The 18539-nt window shown below is 30.9% G+C and overlaps 1 protein-coding gene across 1 annotated transcript in view; it reads left to right on the top strand.

Moving 5' to 3' along the window:
- The window catches only part of LOC124532030 (neural cell adhesion molecule 2-like), a 115752-nt gene continuing 97213 nt past the window's right edge, over positions 1-18539 (top strand). The window contains exon 1 of the mRNA XM_047106656.1: positions 1-196. Coding sequence (XP_046962612.1) covers positions 151-196 — 46 coding nt within the window. The 5' untranslated portion in view covers positions 1-150. The remainder of the gene's footprint in view (positions 197-18539) is intronic.

The following is an 18539-nucleotide window of genomic DNA, read 5'->3' as shown; positions in this document are numbered from 1 at the left end:
CACGGTAGTTCCATTAACGCATTCACAGTCGAGTGCCGCACGGGACACGGGAATCTCCAAAAAGTTTTTCATAAGGAAGCGCGCGCTTTGTAACAAATCCTTCGACGCTGTTCGGGTGTTTTCATGTCAATAATTGTGTAAATCGTGAAAATGAGGTGGGCTGCTTCGGTGTTATTCGTCAATTTATTATCTACGGGTAAGTTTATTGGTTAAAATATTTTTCAGCGTTTAAAAATATAAGTTTTATTCGTTCAAAAGTTAAGAACAAAAAGTATCTGAAATAACGTATTTCTGTCACGAGAAAAGTTTTCCGATTCCGGAAACCGATATCTACTGACTTAATGAGGGCTTTTATTAAAACTCTATCTGCGATGTGGTATGACCTTCGCCTATGAAATGGCGCTTATGAAATACATTTCATTAATTAAAAGTTATAACTACGCTTTGAATTTTCTTTTAATTTAAATCATACTGTATTTTGAGTTTGACTGGAAAATAAAAGAAGGTAAAATACCATTGGAGAGAGTACGTTTACGTCTCCCAAAAAAATCCTTTGACCCAAAAAAATTACTTACTTAGGCTAAAAATTTTATTCCTTTTTTATTACCTTACAGTGAAATCACTTTTCTCATATTTGGATTTTACTTAAAACTTACTATTAGCAAGAGATATTGTTGATCAATGATTAGATTAAAAATATTTTTTTCCATTATTCCGTTTAATTGGCAGGTCAGTCGGTATGTCAATTATAGTTCATTCAACTAATGAGGTTACGCACCAATAAAATATCTCATGAATGACGCGGCCGTTGTTAACATTACAAATTACTATAGGGTCAGAGGAAATTGCCCACAATTCATATAAACACCTATGTAACACTGTATTGGTATTCAAATAAAACCATGCAATGTGTAAAATGCAGTGGTAATTTTAATGTAAAGAGGTTTTTTTTGAAACTGTGTTTGCGTACTTAATTATACTTTGATTTAAGAATGTAGATATTATAAGAAATCGTTACATCACATCCGACAATAGAATTTAAAAAAAATTACCATGTACAACAAAGAATGATTGTTTTTATACAATATTTGTACCAAAACTAAAATTATTAGTCTAATAAATACATTTATAATATTTTAAGCAACATCGTTGCTCTCCCTTATATTGTTAGGTACAGATAAAAAAATATATAAATATATTTTTATTGAAGTTTAACCTTTTTTTTTTCAAAGTATACAATAAAAAAGTACAATAGACAGAGTCAAAAAGAGTTTTGCTTATGGTGTATGAGTATCAAAATGTCGTATTTGGTGTGTATAGGCTGTAGTAACTAACTACTACACTGTATATACGCCACATACTTAAGTACTTATATTTAACTACATATACTTATCGAGTCAGATGTATAAAAAGTATAAGATAATCAATTATTATCGCCTATAAAGAGACGACTGTATGTGATCTGAATGACTGATTTTATAGGGTAATATATTTGTAGCAGGGGGGCATATATAGGCCATTCTAGTAAATTAGAAATGGCGTTGCTTTTAATAGTTATACATATACAATTATACGTACATTTATAAAATGTATTCGTGTATGTATGTATACATATATTCTTTTAAGTACTTATACATATAAAGATAGCGATGTCGACTTTATTAGCTTCCTATATTTATGTTGAAACTTACGTATGAATGTTTTAAATTATTATTTTATTGAGAAACATATCATTGACATTTTGATCCCTTTCATTAATAATATGATAAAATTAAGTTTTTAATTGTATATATATACATAAATATACGGAAGGGAATAAAAGTAGAAATGAACATTTAAGCAGCTATTGTAATAGAAGATATATCATAACTAGTAGTTTACCGCCAGTCGTAAAGAGGGAGTGGTGGCCGAGCCCTGGAGGGACGATGACCCATTTGAGTACAATTTTCAATGCAATAAATATAACTAACAATTTTAGATGTCGTATGCCCTGGAGATGCGTGATGTTATTTGTAAATTAAGTATCATCACTTACATCTGCTGATAATCATTAACTCTAATTAAGATGTCACGGAGGCCAGATTGCTATCGCCTCGTGAAATAATCGGTATTTGTAAGACTTTAAAGAAACGTGCCATTTGACCACATAAAACTATAAATAATTCATAGGAGAATAATAAATTTCGTCAGTATTTTTTATTTGTATTTATCAGAACGGAAATGATATTTTATTAACCTTAAATAAGATATATGTTATCACAAATTACCTAATCATTAAACAATATTATTGTACTTAGATATGAAATACTGAAATAGAAAAATAATTGAATACGACAAAGTTAAAAATAAACATCGGCAATAACACAACGATAAACTATCATACTAACTTGCACGCATTTTTTTGATAGGTCAATAAATTTCTCGAAATATCAGGCAAAAATCCATTCTGCACACAATATATCGGGGTTATTGGTTATAGCATATTTCCCGGCACAGCCGATGCTCACGCAGCGGTCTACTCAAATCGAATTCATTCCAATACCAACGGGGCTAATTGGTGACGTAGTGACGTAGATTGAATGTTGCATATTGTCTCTGGGAAATGAAATTTCAAAAGCATATCTCTCAATAATTTTAACGAATTTTTAGCTTATGCTCTCGTTTAGAAATATTTTTCTATTTTTAATTTTTTTGTATTTAGAATTCTATTTCCATATAAATAGAGAATTGTTGTTTTTTAACATTCGTGTGTAACAAAGGCATTATTTCCAAAACAGTATTATTTAATGAATATGATTTGAATTCTTCTACCATGAATAGTCTTTATGTTGTTAAATTCAATATTTAGAGTTTACATTTCATCGATAGCTCCATAAATCCATAAAACTTAAAATTTAGTGTCAATGAACACACATTTTTTGGTAAGCGACTAGATTTATATTGTAGTTTATTTATATTTACTCGTTTACGTTTGCCTCATCATATAAAATCTATTTACTCTTCAAAGCGCGCCCTCAATTTTTTTTTTAATGAAATATGTCTAAAAAAGTAATATTATTTTTGCTGACTATACTCATACAATAAATTGTGGGACGCACACTAAGACAGTTTATAGGTACGAGCGTCACTCATTCTAATACACGCCGATAGTATTACCGTAAAAAAACGATGATATGATATCTTGAACACAGTACGAATATAATTTTTCTATAGCGTTCAATGAATCAATAAAACAAATAGTCTTGAACAAGTGAAAACAGAAACAAATATTTTTGAAATTTTGATAAAATTCAAGTCAATATTATAAACTTGTTTCATTTAATAATCGAAATAAACTAAATTGTGCATTAAGCGCATAGTCGAGCTCAAAGTCATTATCAACTAGTGTGCATACAGAGTGGAGACGCCTGGATGTATTTTCTAAGCATCTATACTCACAAGATTGTGGTAAGCTTCAAAAATCAATGTTTACTGTATGCTGACAAAACATAACACTACAAATTAAACAGAATTTGCACTACAAATGTTGCAAATTGAGCGGATTTTAGTAGTCTTTGTTTGTGTAATTACATATATTGTACTAGTTTAGTTTTTATAGTATTAGTGATTCTTTTAATTTGTTTCATATCAAGGTTTATCAATTTCGGTATAGTGGTTTGGCCGTGAAAGAGCAAAAGTCAGACATACAGAGTAAATTTCGCATTTATAATATTAATATAGATATTTGATCGTCATATATCAGTGTTAGCTTTATTGGGATTAACTCAGACAACCCGATTAACACACGAAGCCAAAAATCTTAATCCAATTATTGAATTCATTTCTAAATGTCACACGAAGCATAAAGTACAATTTAAATAAGTGTGATAATAATGTCGATATGATGTTTGCACATCTCAAACAAAATTGTTAAAAAACGAATGCGCTTTTAGAAAATATTTTCCTATACTAAAAATAAAATATTAGTTGACAAAGTATATAAACATTAAAAAATAAATATTGAATTTTGTTATGTTTTGTTTAACATTTATCATTTGTTTTAACTACCTCTATCAAACCTTTATCAATATTTTGTAAATAATTATTTTAAATCAATTATTTCCTGTTATTTTACTACATATAACATAATAATCATTCATTTGGTTAACAGGCTCAAACCTCAACCTATGGTTTACAGGCTTCTTAGCGATTTCAAAAGTCGCAGCAATGATTCAGACCGCTTGGGATATATTGGGATGAGCGCAGAGCGCACTTAAATCTCAAAAAAGCGCGATGTACTTCAAAGTGCGGATTTGGCCTAGGACCTTCTTTCAATGTCAAGTCATTAATTAACTTTCAACAAGAGCGTAAATTGCAAAACTAACAGGCAATTGTCTTAGACATTGTAATTGCTTGATGATCATTACTTGTTGATCAATTGTTTGATCATTGCGTCTGTATCGGCGATGTTCTCGTGCGAGTCTCGATAAGTACGGACAGTAATGCTTTTGGTAAACAACTATATTGATTTGTTCCGTTTTCGAGGGTCGAGTCAGAGAGTTTGGTGCAACACAGAACAATTTAGATCTCATGGCTCGCAATACATTGCCAATGTCGGGTATGCCTAATGGCTCAAATGGCTGGAGCAGTTTGAATGTTTTGATATGCAGTATTAAGTCTCGAATAAAATTGTCCAAATTTAAGCAATACAAACAATTTATGAATCATTTCATTGTAATTTATTAATATAATATCTGTTATGAATGAAAACAAATTAAAAAGATTTAACGTGACTCTATGAAATATATTGGGTCTTAAGTATATTTATTGTATGTATTTTTGTACACTTTTTTGTATCTAATTTATTCGATGCTAGGGCTTTGTGCAAGCCCATCTGGGTAGGTACCACGCAATCATCAAATAGTCTACCGCCAAACAACAATACTCAGTAAAGGGTGAGTCACCCAGTGTAACTACAAGAGATATAACATCTTAGTTCCTAAGGTTGGCGAATTTCTTACAGTGTCATTGTCTACTACCTATACTGAAAAACGTGAGAGATGTGCCATCATTGTTTATTAGTTAGAGTCCAAGTTTAATGCTACTTTTTCCTTTGGTTGATAAAAAAAAATGAAACTTTTACCGGCATTATCAAAATTCTCTAATTATATGTACCTAATTTGGTCGGTGCAAATCGATTAAGTGAAGCATGCGACGCCGCTTGGACATATAATAAGGTCAGTTTGACCGCATGTAAGGCAACACATGCCTCGCACTGAGGGCATATCGTCCGATATCCGTGGTTTCACCCAAAGACGTGATATTTTGTATACAAGCAGGAGTCAGGGCCGAATTAACCATAGGAATACTTTCCTAGGAGCCCCTTTACCCTTTCTTAATTTACTTTGTTTTCCTACACACAAAGGTAATGGATAATAATCATAGACTGCTGTGTTTTGTTACACATATGATGTTGCATTATTGTAAGGAATAGTCACATATCTTATGGTAGCACTGTCTATGAATAGTTGTGGCCACTTATTATCAGGTAGTCAATTTTCTCGTTTTGCCTAAATATTTGATAAAAAAAAGTTGTAAAAAATCGCTACGTAAACAACCAATTTAGTAACATGCAATAGAAAAAATGGCAACCCGTGTGTCTATTTTTAAAACCTACAATTTGATCTAGGGCTTAACCAGCGTTAGCCGTGTAGGCGTATGAACATTTTTTTGATAAAACTCCGTTACTGTCCGTTACCGTCAGTTCACGTTTTTGTCAAATTTAATATCACAAAACCTCCCACCTCCCTCTTTAATAAACTTTTCTAACAGTGAAAACCATATCAAAATTTCTTAAATAGTTTAAAGGTATTATGTTGACTTACAGACAGACGCAATAAGCGATTATTATTAACGATTATATTTATACTATTTAAAGACAACAACAACAGCCTGTAAATTCCCACTGCTGGACTAAAGGCCTCTTCTCCCTTTGAGGAGAAGGTTTGGAACATATTCCACGCTGTTCCAATGCGGGTTGGTGGAATACAGATGTGGCAGAATTTCTATGAAATTTGTCACATGCAGGTTTCCTCACGATGTTTTCCTTCACCGCTGAGCACGAGATGAATTATAAAGACAAATTAAGCACATGAATCAGCGGTGCTTGGTTTTTAACCCGCAATCATCGGTTAAGATGCACGCGTTCTAACCATTGGGCCATCTCAGCTCAACTATTTAAATATACAGTATAAAATCACAAAATATCGCCATAGTAGACCAAGCTGTTTCGATTAATTGTTAATTAAATTATTTAATATAAATTGTACTAGATACTAAGCAAAGAATTTTATTGATAAGAAGTCTTGAGAATCACTCTTTAATCGGTGGCTTTATAGTCATTTATTTAATATATTTTGATTTCGTATTCAGTGTACAGGTGCACAACAGAAATACAAAAGGATACCGTTTTATTCCCTGGATATCTCACTTTTATCTTACGTATTGCTTCGTCTGTCTGAAACAACCGTGAAAAAGTACTTTGTACAATTTTCCACCCGGGATCGGACGGCGAACAAATTAAATACAAAACGTAAGTCAAAAACAACTCGCGTTCGTGATTTATTTGAAATGAAACAGGTGGAAAATATACGTGTACGAATAGTAGGGAAAATTCTTAATGAGTAATTTTTTTTAATTTATATCATATGGAAAAAAATACATCACTATCAAAAAAAAAAGTTTCATTTCAGGCTTAATAATGATGACTCAGCTGATTGATGCAATTCTTAGGAGATATATGCGAGACATATAATAGCGCACTAGTTTGTACACGAACCAAAATGCAATCTAAAACTCCTTACTTTTTTACCTGATGAGACAGAAAAGCGCGACAAAAAAGGACAAACATATTTACGTACTTTCCAAGGCACGGGAATCGAAGTACTCAATAAAATTATTTTCCAACTATGGGCTGCTACTGACAATTTCATGATAGAGACATCTATACCCATTTTATTAGCCCAAACCTAGAAATTTGGAACCACTATGCCCACTGAGTATGTCGTTTTGTGCTTAAGTACGTACTAGTGCACAATAGCAATGCCTACGTCATACTTGGCTCTATCGCCATACACACTCAGGTAAATTATATCAGCACTTAATGCTGTATGCATTGATCAAATATTAATTAAATTTAAAACCATTTTTATTGACACTGTTACAAAACATTAAACAATCAGTCACAAAATTAAAAAAAGAGTTATTGTTTTTATGAGGACAGTTATTAGGTACTTTGTATAATAAGCTATATACAGTAGTAGTATTATTTAATTTAAACAAAGAACTATTTCATGTATATAGTCTTCAATAGACTTTGATGTGGGCCTTAATCTGTGCCTTCAATATACAATATTTGTCCACATCTTTGTAGCGTGGACAAATAAAATTACTCGATATCAGATTTAGACTGTCTACAGGTGTACAGTCATAATCTGACAATATTTTGATAATTGATATTTGTCTGGTAATAATCAAGTCATCTCTATTTGTTTCATGATATGGAATATGACCGATTTTATGTGAAAGTTTTGCTTTCGTAATTGAAAACAATTTGTTTTTGGTTTAAAATTAAAATTCCCAGAATCTAAATCATCCAGTGGTTAGGACACGCGATACTTAACTGAAAATTTTGATTTAAAATGGTAAGCTCTACTGATATTTCATATCCTTAATTTGCCTTATCAATTCATCTATAACTTTATGGTAAAGAAAGGTATCGAAAGGACACCTGCATGTAACAGATGAAATCAAATCACATTGGAACAGCGTCGTGGATTAAGGTCTAAAATTCTATTTAAGAAAAGAAGAGTTATTTACCCACTTGAATTTATAGACTGTTACAAGCAGATTATTCATTTTTACGAAGCTTCGTATACATATTTATTTATATATAAAAATTATGACGATTCTTCATCTTCGCGTGCAGAAATAAGACAAGCACCCACTTAAACGAACAATATTCACAAAGGTGGAGAGGCAAGAAGGTCTCATCACTTGTACATGAGGGTCCAATCGATTTGTAATACGGTCGTTGGATATCCTCGTACCTCCGGTTAGTCCAACCTAAAAAAAATTTAATTATTTGACGTACATAATTTTTTTTGTATGACTTTAATAAATATGTATGAATGATATTGGACTATAAGATATTTTGTTGTATTTTAAATTACCATAAATAACACGTTTATGATGCTTTTTTATTTTAATTGCAATTTGAATACAAATTTTGGAGATGAGATTTCTGGATACAATCAATGAAATTAAGAATATTTTATAATCTTTAGTAAATTTTAATACTAATTATAAAATTAATGTTTGCGAAACAGACGGATTCAATTTCAATTCATGGCGTACGAAACAATGACTTATCTTATCTAAAATAGCTTAATCGTATTAATATACTATTTTCGTATCGGAATATTTTGATAAGTAATTAGATAATTATCCATTCAATTGATGTCATAGATAAATATATTTAATATATTCTAACATGAGAGGTCGACAAATTATAGCGTGGTTTGAACGAATCTTTCCGTGTATCTACTACGTGTGTACTAACCTTTCTAATGATAATAACAAAAAAAAACAAGATATAACTGTACGAGTATGTATGTAGATAATAACTTTTTTAAAATAAAGACATGAAATTTGATATGTGGCATAAAAAGTAGCATTTCACAATTATTTGACAGTTTTATTTAGAGCTGACATATGAAAGATACTATCGTGATATTGACGTAACGTGAAACATAACGATCGCTTTAAAAATGGAAAGTAAGGACGTCGAACACAATCATGATTATGAATTTGAAGATGTTATACACTAAGTATAGTAATCAAAATTGAAATTCAAAAATTCCTGCCTAGCTCGTATCGTATCGTAAAGTTACATCCATCTAGATATCAAAATTCAAAAAGCGACTAAATCTACCCAGTCCTCCTGCTCTATACACATCAAGGAGTCCGAGATTCGGCGCTCGCCACTAACAGCTTTCGTATGCAACTCGGCTAGCTTTATAATATAATATATTAATATTGATACACGAAAAGCATATACAATACATATTTGTAATTTGTAGCAACATAATTTTGAAAATACGTTACTAAAGTAATATATAGTATATTCTTAAATATTAGTAAAAACATTACTGAAGAATCTCTTCAAAATATACATAAGGTCACATAATACAAAAAGAAACTTATAATGCTAGCACATTAAGGATGTGTGCTTGAAACTTTGAATTCTTTCAAATATCATCCGGTGTATTATAAGATATTACGATAAGTGATGTTGAATACATGAGCTAACTTTATCGGCTCGTGGATAGATTACAAAGAGTTTCAGATTCACACATGTTGCAATATTCGTGGCGCCAGATGTCACGCCCATTGGAAACATTAAAAACATTTCGGTATGATTTACATTTCTATATTCAATCCCACAAAATATAAAAATAGAACGAAGAGTATTATAATTTCATTAGATTACTAGCAGATTCTAATGACTGATTTTTATATTAATATTATTATCCCTCTTCTATTCATACCCGCATACCCAATGTAGGACTTCAAATATGGGACCATGTACATTTTACATGTATCGTTAATGATTAAATTATTGAAGTTTCACTTAATAATTTCTACTTTTTGACCAAGATTCAGATCAAATCGCATTGTAACAGCGTCGTGTCGTCGGGCTACATCGGGCAGAATTTCAACTGACACATACAGGTTTTCTTCACCATCAAACACCAGATGAATCAGTTGATCTTACTCCAACTTGATTCATCTTGATCTTTCTTTGAGATTTATGTGTCGTATTCGCTTGTGAACCTCACCTTGAAATTTCACTTTATTTATACTTAGGTGAAATTTTTTTATATAATTTCGGTCCAGATTTCTTTAAATTTATAACAGCACGGTTTTTAAGGTAAGTTTGGTCTCAAACAACCAATCGTTGGAACCAGTTTTCGCTGGCGGCTTTTCCAAAGCGATAAGATATGGAAACTTTCTAGAAAAGACCTTTTTTTTCTTAACACAGGGAAAATCTTCATAGATACCCGACTCCTGGGGGGATGTCGGGTTATGTGAGATTGTACTCTCTAAAAACCCTGCAATGGCCGCCATCAGCACGGACACGGAGAGAATATTCATTAGGAGAGTTATTGATTTTTTACCAGGACATACAGCATACGATGTAAAAATATCGAATATTTGATCTAACATGTTAAGAAAAATAATATGAGAGGGAGTACGCAGTTAGCTTTATGGTTTCGGTTCCAACTTGTACGTATTCACACTATAGCAAATAATATGGCGACATATGTTTACTTTGAAATTAGTTTTCGTTAGTTTCTGTGTATTCATCAGTTCATGAAATTATATTACTAAACCACGTATCAACCTTTGAAATGATATAATATTATGTTTATAGTTAAATGATACATAAATCGCCGTAAACTTGTACATAAATACAATATAAATGTTATATTATAATCCGATTCACGAAATTGTAAACCGGTAAAAGATTTCGATTAGTTCAACTCACACGAAAATGTATAAAATTTTGCTTGATAAATTATATTCTACAAAAAAATAATGCTTTAAATTTTAAACAGTATGTATCTATCCCAGTAATGGTTTCCATCATTTCATTAACTCATGGCGTAAAGTAACATTTTAAATGTGAAAATAATTCTGTCGGTTTATTTGTTCATCACGACTAAACCACTGAACCGAAAATAATTAAATTTAAAATAGGAATATTCTGGGACATGTTTAAGGACATACGCATAAAATTACGAGTTCGAAATAATACATGATAATATTATTTCGAAACGCTGACTAGTTAAGAATTACTATTTGTACTATATATGTATATATTAAAATGTACCATATTCGCATGAGTCAAATGCTTATCAATAACTAATTAGCCAAACCACCTATTAAACATGGAGTGCACTTAATTACCTAAACCATTAATTTCGATAGTCTAACTGCTGGGCTGATGACCGTCATAGAAACAATAATTATTGATTCGAGTGCTATATTGCCGCCTGCACGACGCAGATACGCTTATCAAGAGAATAGTGGAGCTATGAATAAGGGAATAATTTACAGCCATCATACGCTCAGTAATCAATTACGAATTACTTTAAAAATGTAACACACAATTATACTTTTATATTTTCGGCATTTTTATATTGTGATTAGGTTTTTAACCCCGGTTCGGGCCTGTAAAATTTTATTGCGATTTTTGTGTTAATAATTCTTAGTTGCATTTCGATGCCTGGTAGAAGATTGTGTTTCAGCACGCGTCTTCATACCGTTAGTCCTGCGTCACCTTTGCCCGATTTAGATTACTGTTGCATTTGATTATAAAAGTGCAAAAGTGTGTGGTTACAAACTTGTGCATAATAATTCCTAGTCATATTTTTTTAAATGTGTATACGCTTAACCGATGTTCCTTGTCTTTGCAAAGGGAAGAATAAGCTTTTACTCAAGGACTTTTTCAATAATGATAAATTAAAGTATTGGTTGGTCGTATTGGCCCGACCGAACCCTCCGCCAGCACTCTGCTAATACATCTTATTCCTAATCCCCAGCCTTTTTTGCCTTATTAAAATATCTTTTAAAACCACGTGACGGGTCGAAATTACAAAATGTAAGTCGCATTTTCTGTTAACAGAAAACAGATATAATTAATATGTGATCTATTACAATAAGAATGTATGATATGTAATTTTAACTAAAATTGATATTTGTTCTTTTATTCTTTTTATTTTATAATATTTAGCTAATGGTGAAATTTTCCTCCATATCCTTTGACTGGTAACATTTTAAAATAACTGGCGATAAATGTGTTTTCGGGAACAGTTAGAAACAATAACATTTATTTATAGAAACTTTTTGTTATTTTTATTATCCCTATTCATATTTTAAATTGACTGTTTTATTTCAGGCTTTATTAGTTTAAAGTAGGTACTGAAAGTAAGCCCGTGTGAGGTCCGAGAAGTCACGCGCGCTGTAATTTTATATTCCATTCATCACAGTCCAGTGGCGCTATATTCAAAGGAATAAATTTAAATAAATAATTAAAAATAAAACAACATAACCTTACATATAAAGTACATGAATTTAAACTCTTAAACGGCTGCTGAAATTGTAATTAGCCTTTTTTTAATCTTTGTAGTAACACTTTAAATTATTTTAAGAATTACTAATATTCCTATTTAATCCTTATTTTAAGTTCACTTGTGTTAGGTGTGGAGACGACATGAGCCGAGGTCAGGATCGATTCTGTGACTTATTACATCGCTACCGGGGCCACTTATTTCACTATTTACACTTAACAAACTATTATATTTCACAAAATAATCAGGTCATTCGTACGAAGTCGTGCCAGGCACCCTTATTAATAATTACTACATTACATACAAATAAATGACAACAAACCATTTGCAATAATACTTGATATATCTCTAATGCACTAAGACGTTTAACAATGGTGTACTTTTTAACTTACAAAGTATTTTTCCTGAGAACTTTTTCAATTAATTTAAGAGTATACCAAAAGACCGACCAAGGATCCCAGTACAAGATGTACAACAAAAGGTTCTTTTAAAAGTAATTAATCTGTGAACAACTTTATGAAAATGTTAAGTGATTTTTTAAAGATATATTATAAGAATATACACATATGTCTCTAATTCAATAAATCGATACGATAAAACGCTTGAAATACTGTTTAAATATGTATGCTTAATGCTTATTTCGTTCGTAGTCTATGCTTTGACATCCGATTGAGTTGAAACTTTGTCCAGCTGTTGGCGGTTTTGCGGAGGTTTATTTTATGTTATCATCATTGTAAAATTACAATAGCAAACAAGTGTAAGAAAACTTGATGGCAGGGTTTTGTGGAAACCCAACTCGGAACATCACATTTTATCGTCACTTATTCTTTAGTACAACAAGAACAAGAATTGTTTTGTTCTTTAACTACAGACTCAAGGGACTTAACGTCTTCGTCTTAGTCCCCAATGTATCGCATTAGCAATTTAAACAATAGTCAGCATTTCGACGGGTGATGATGACCACTTGTCATAACTTGGTCAATTTTTGAATTTAACAACGTATAATAATACAATACAATATACAATAAATTATATAACTTATAAAAAGTCTGCTGTAAATTAAATCGATTGTTTATTTACAAAAATATAAGACGCCTGTTATAAATAATCGATTGAAATAAATTTAATTGGATCGAATAAATCCGTTGTATAATCTAATATCCAATGTCAGAATTGTAGTAAGGCTCTTTGTCACTGACGTCATTTTGGATACAATTATCGTATTAGACCAAGCGCATTAATACAAGACAAAGTTGTGTAATGTAGTGTGGCAGTCTGCAAACAGTATTAGCGAAATCGATAGTTTATACATTTTTTCTTTAAGCTAATGTAGACTAAAACGATTAATAAAATAAAATATATAAAAATCATTCCTTATTATATGCGTAAGTGAAAAAAAAAACAAATCAGTATTGTTTTTGTTGGACGTCATAGACAAAAATACAGATAAAATAAAGAAATAAGATAATAGGTGTAATGTGAAAACAAAGCCATTTATCAATTTAAAAAAGATATCACTTTTTGATTTCGATTGTAAGGCAGTCTGAAAAACAATGCAGGCCCATCAAAATAAACTCAATCAAATTAACCGAACAGATACATCAAAGGCGCAGACTTATTTGGAGATTGGCTTTTAAAAAAATACTATTTCGCATTATTATTAGATTTAACGTACTTCAATTCAAGTTAATTCTTTCTTAATAAATGTATCATTTATAATTATAGATACAAATTTTATATATTAATATTACAGTTTGTGACTTGTGCAGGCGTTTTATGTTTGGTCTAAGCAAATACAATCTTGTTCGTAAATAATTCAAGTGGGTTCTAATTCGCATTCGTTTATGTAAATACTCGCATCCAAAGTTAGCTGTACTGTTTAATTCTGTTACGTTTTCTTATTTAAATGTAAATAGTATTTAGCGTTTACTTTATTCTCATAATCTTTTATTTATTTAACACTCTATTATACACACTAGAGTAATGCTACGCAACTTGAACAAAACAGATACAGAAGTATATAAAAATCACGCCTATTCCGTATTACTTGATTTCTTCCTTTTCTCTTAAAAATAAAAATGGAGACAGTTTAAAGGTTAATAAGTACAATTATAAAAAATCAAAGTAAAAAAAGTATTTATTTTTATTTTAGAACGTATACAAAATGTCACAGTCCGTTAGCGCTACATAGGGTATCATTGAAAATCTGCTTTAGGTTTTGGGACCCAACTTCGAAGCTGAATGGGACACCCATTTAGAAGACGCTCATTGCATCTCAAACTTTATTGTAGTGTTTTTTTGTTTTAATTGTGTATTTTTCTACACTTTTTTTTATGTCAGTGTTTGTTAATGCTTTTTTTTTCAAATCGTGCCGTGGCCTAAATAAACTTTTCTTTTTCCCAGATAATCTTGAGTGTATCCCGTCCCGTGTTATTCTATCGCTAAATATTAATGTTTGGTATTTGACTTCTTCCGATTTAAAGTAAACGAGAGAGTGTTATTATAAAATCAATTAACCTATGATGGTATAAATTACCTGCGTATAAAAAGTTGCTTGTTTTTATAGTATTACTATTTTTCGACGATACTGATTACAATTTGTCTATTGCTAAATGTATTACAATTATTTTTACCTTTTTTTCTTTTACCCTAATCTATATATCTATTTTATATAAAAGAACTATTTATAATTTTAAGATTCAATATTTTTATTATGTATGGACGATTATTGTCAATACGGTAATGTATTATCTAGTGAGAGCGGCCAGCTATGTAGAAGATATTATGTGTTCAAGTATGAACATGAACGCAGCTGCACTCTCGTTATCCGATTAGGGCAATGCGACCTGACCGATTAGAGTTCAGGCTTTACATGGTAGGCGAGGCGCGAGAATGTTAACACTACCAACTGCCAAACTTCGATAGCTACTACAACTCGAAAAAAAACGCAATAGGTAACACAATAAGTCTCAACATTGGCTAAAATACACGGTCTTTTTAAGTAATACGGCTTTTTGTTGTGCGACTCAGAATTTTTGATATCTCTCCAATAATATTTCTTTTAGTATGAAGTAAGATGTACATTCTACTAGAAAATTAGTGGATATAATTTACTTGTCTTAAGACCGTCGTTTCATGTAGCACTGATGTGGAAAAAGCCGTAATAATGACGAAGACTTAACATTTGTCTCTGCCATCTGCTGCGAACAAGGCTTTGTTAGATCCAGTCAAGCAAAGTTCTATGTTAATTTAAGTAAATCTGATCTGGGTAGTTGTGTTCATTTACTGAAATGAATTTATGTTCAATGTATACGTATGTAACTAGTTAAAGACAAAACAGTATTTAAAAATACAGCATACTCCTGAATACTTATCTTAGTTTATCTGTGTATAAAAAAAGTATATCAATGTAATAGTGACAGTTCTTGGAAATCCATGTGAATGAATTTTGTTTTAAAAAATATTCTTTCCTTAAATAGGCCTTATTTTGAATATTAATTTTACCAAAATATATTAAGAAAGCTATCAAATTATGTATAGAACCTCAGTAGTTATATGTATGTATAGTCTTTTATAACATTTAAAATACCTAGTAATGTTAGTTAAATAGAGTTATCTATATATTAAAATATATCCCGCTTGGTAGTCAACAAGTATTATCTCCACGCTTTTTTATCATATATATTATCTTGTTTTGAATAATATCCTTTATATAAATGTTTTGTTTCCAAAGGATTTTCATTTAGAATTTATGAATCAGCAATTTTAAAAATATCTACCAAATTGTATTATAGAAACGGGAAATCTTGTTTTCAGAAAGATTTATTGGTTTTGGAGTCGGAAACATGGCGTTATAAGCTCATCCTTACGTCACGTGTACATACATTGATGATCATTGATTTTATCAAAGTGATCAATTCATATCATATTGTTGTAAATATATTGTACCATAACAATGAATATTCCTACTTTGTTAAACATCCCAAAGTATCTGACTCCAAGATTATAAATAGACTGGCTTGTTTTTTTGTAAATTTAATTCACAGGCTTCATAATAGTTTAAATTAAACATGTTAGATGATATTTGGATTCACACAATTATATTTTAATAATAAAATAATCGATTTGAAATGAAAACCATTCGCGATACAAATGTATGTTCAGTTGTGTTTGACACGTGATTCTTTGGTTACTGATCACGTGTACGAGCCAATGGACCATCTCGGCTTATAATGAGATTTCTTATTTTTATGTATCATTTTCTTTCCTCGTAGTTAATTTCGATACAATATAAACGTTCTTATTGGAGCGGAGAGCCGAGATGGCCCAGTGGTTAGAACGCGTGCATCTTAACCGATGATTGCGGGTTCGAACCCAGGTAAGCACCACTATATATATGTGCTTAATTTGTGTTTATAATTCATCTCGTGCTCGGCGGTGAAGGAAAACATCGTGAGGAAACCTGCATGTGTCTAATTTCATTGAAATTTTGCCACATGTGCATTCCACCAACCCGCATTGGAACAGCGTGGTGGAATATGTTCCACACCCTCTCCTTAATGGCAGAGGAGGCCTTTTCCCAGCAGTGGGATATTTACAGGCTGTTACTTTATTGGAGCGGAATGTTGTAACAAATGGGCAGTAATAATTATCTTAAAAATAATATTCCTACCTATGCCTTGTCGGATATTGTTAACCTACTAAAACTTTTTGTATCATATCATAGAACGTATAACATAACACATTTAACGCTATATTTCACCAATCGCTACAAAAATAAAAAAAGGAATCGATAATAATTATTTTTCAATAGAAGAAAATTGTACAGAACTATTTTGTTTTTACCTATATGGGTCATACACACGTTTTAATGACTATTTCAAAAGTGGAAACTGAAATATATCGGCCAGAATATGTAAACTTTATTAGAGCTAAGATAATGTTATGGATGTCGTTATAATTACAGCACCTATTGTTTATGACCACCATGGAGGACACGACACTGTTAATGAATTAATATGCCATCTCGGTACAGAACTATATAAACACACTCATAGTCTACTTATAAATTAGTGAAGTATCATATGGTATTAGGTACAACCATTAAATATTGAACGATTACGAAAAATTTTTAGTAATAAAATTATTAATTATTATTTTAAACAATCATATATAAAATAGTCGGTCTCAGCTTATTGTACTTGACATTTCATATATCTTTTTTTATTTCTTTTGAATTTACGTGAATAAATTATGAAATACTGGAAAAGTCTTTAAGAGTAGCATGCATTTTATACTTTTTTAAGGCTTAATAATAAAGTGTTAAATAAATAGATGAATTATTTAATTCGAAAAATTTCACTTTGCGAGTCAAATAAATAGGAATTCAACTAATGTCAAATATCAATTACAATATTGCAGCTAGTAATTTTATAAGAATTTAGTACGCAAAAATTTTAACGCCTTATTCAAATTGTAGGCAACTCTTTTTATGTAGGACGAGCCTATAGGTCGGTAATGGCCACTTTAATGGGCAGGCTTTCATGACTTCAGGTTATCAAATCATAATTTAATGTTATTACGCCCATAAAATAGCACCCTGTCATACATTATCGTTGTATAAGCCGCCGTATGTTTGCTTTTCTTACGAGTGAATTCATTACGGCGTATTAAGAATATAGCTATTAAATACGTAAATGATTATTTATCTATACCTATCTTTTGTATCTATTAGCTTAGATTTCGTAAGTGTGAATGTAAGAATAATTGTATTAAGTATCTTCAGTAGCAGTTTATCCGTATAAATTAAAAAATGATAACATTAATAAATCGCCAAATTAACAACACTCCGTATACAATGCATTTTATTGTCTTGGTTTATTATAAATATACGATAAATTGCTTTTATTTATAAATAAATAGTAAAAAATAGTAGAAATAGTAATCTAAAACTTGCTTGCTTTGAATCATCTTGAAATTTGTTCCAGTGTCTAATTAAGGTAGTTTCAAAGAATAGTGCACATGCAAAGGGAGTGAGATGACGCTTCTGATCATGAAGTGAAGATCAAAGAGATGATCGAGGCCTTCTTAATGTCGCTCGTACGTAGTTTTAATCAGAACAAAATATCCATTTCTATTGGACCAAATTCTTATAATGAAATCTAGGAAACTTGGAAATGAGAGTAGGATTGATGTAAATTTGAAATGAAAACAAAGAAAGTCTTTCTTACTGCGTGTCAACTGTAATTCTTTATTATTTCATATATAATATAGTCTGTTTAAATAAAAATAACTGTACCATTACAGGAATGTAAAATGTCAACACAAACCTTATTTATGTGTAAACTTTTTGGACATTATGCTACA

Source organism: Vanessa cardui, chromosome 8 (genome assembly GCF_905220365.1).
Source record: "Vanessa cardui chromosome 8, ilVanCard2.1, whole genome shotgun sequence".
NCBI classification, from domain to species: domain Eukaryota; kingdom Metazoa; phylum Arthropoda; class Insecta; order Lepidoptera; family Nymphalidae; genus Vanessa; species Vanessa cardui.
This window is presented reverse-complemented; position numbering and strand designations above follow the sequence as displayed.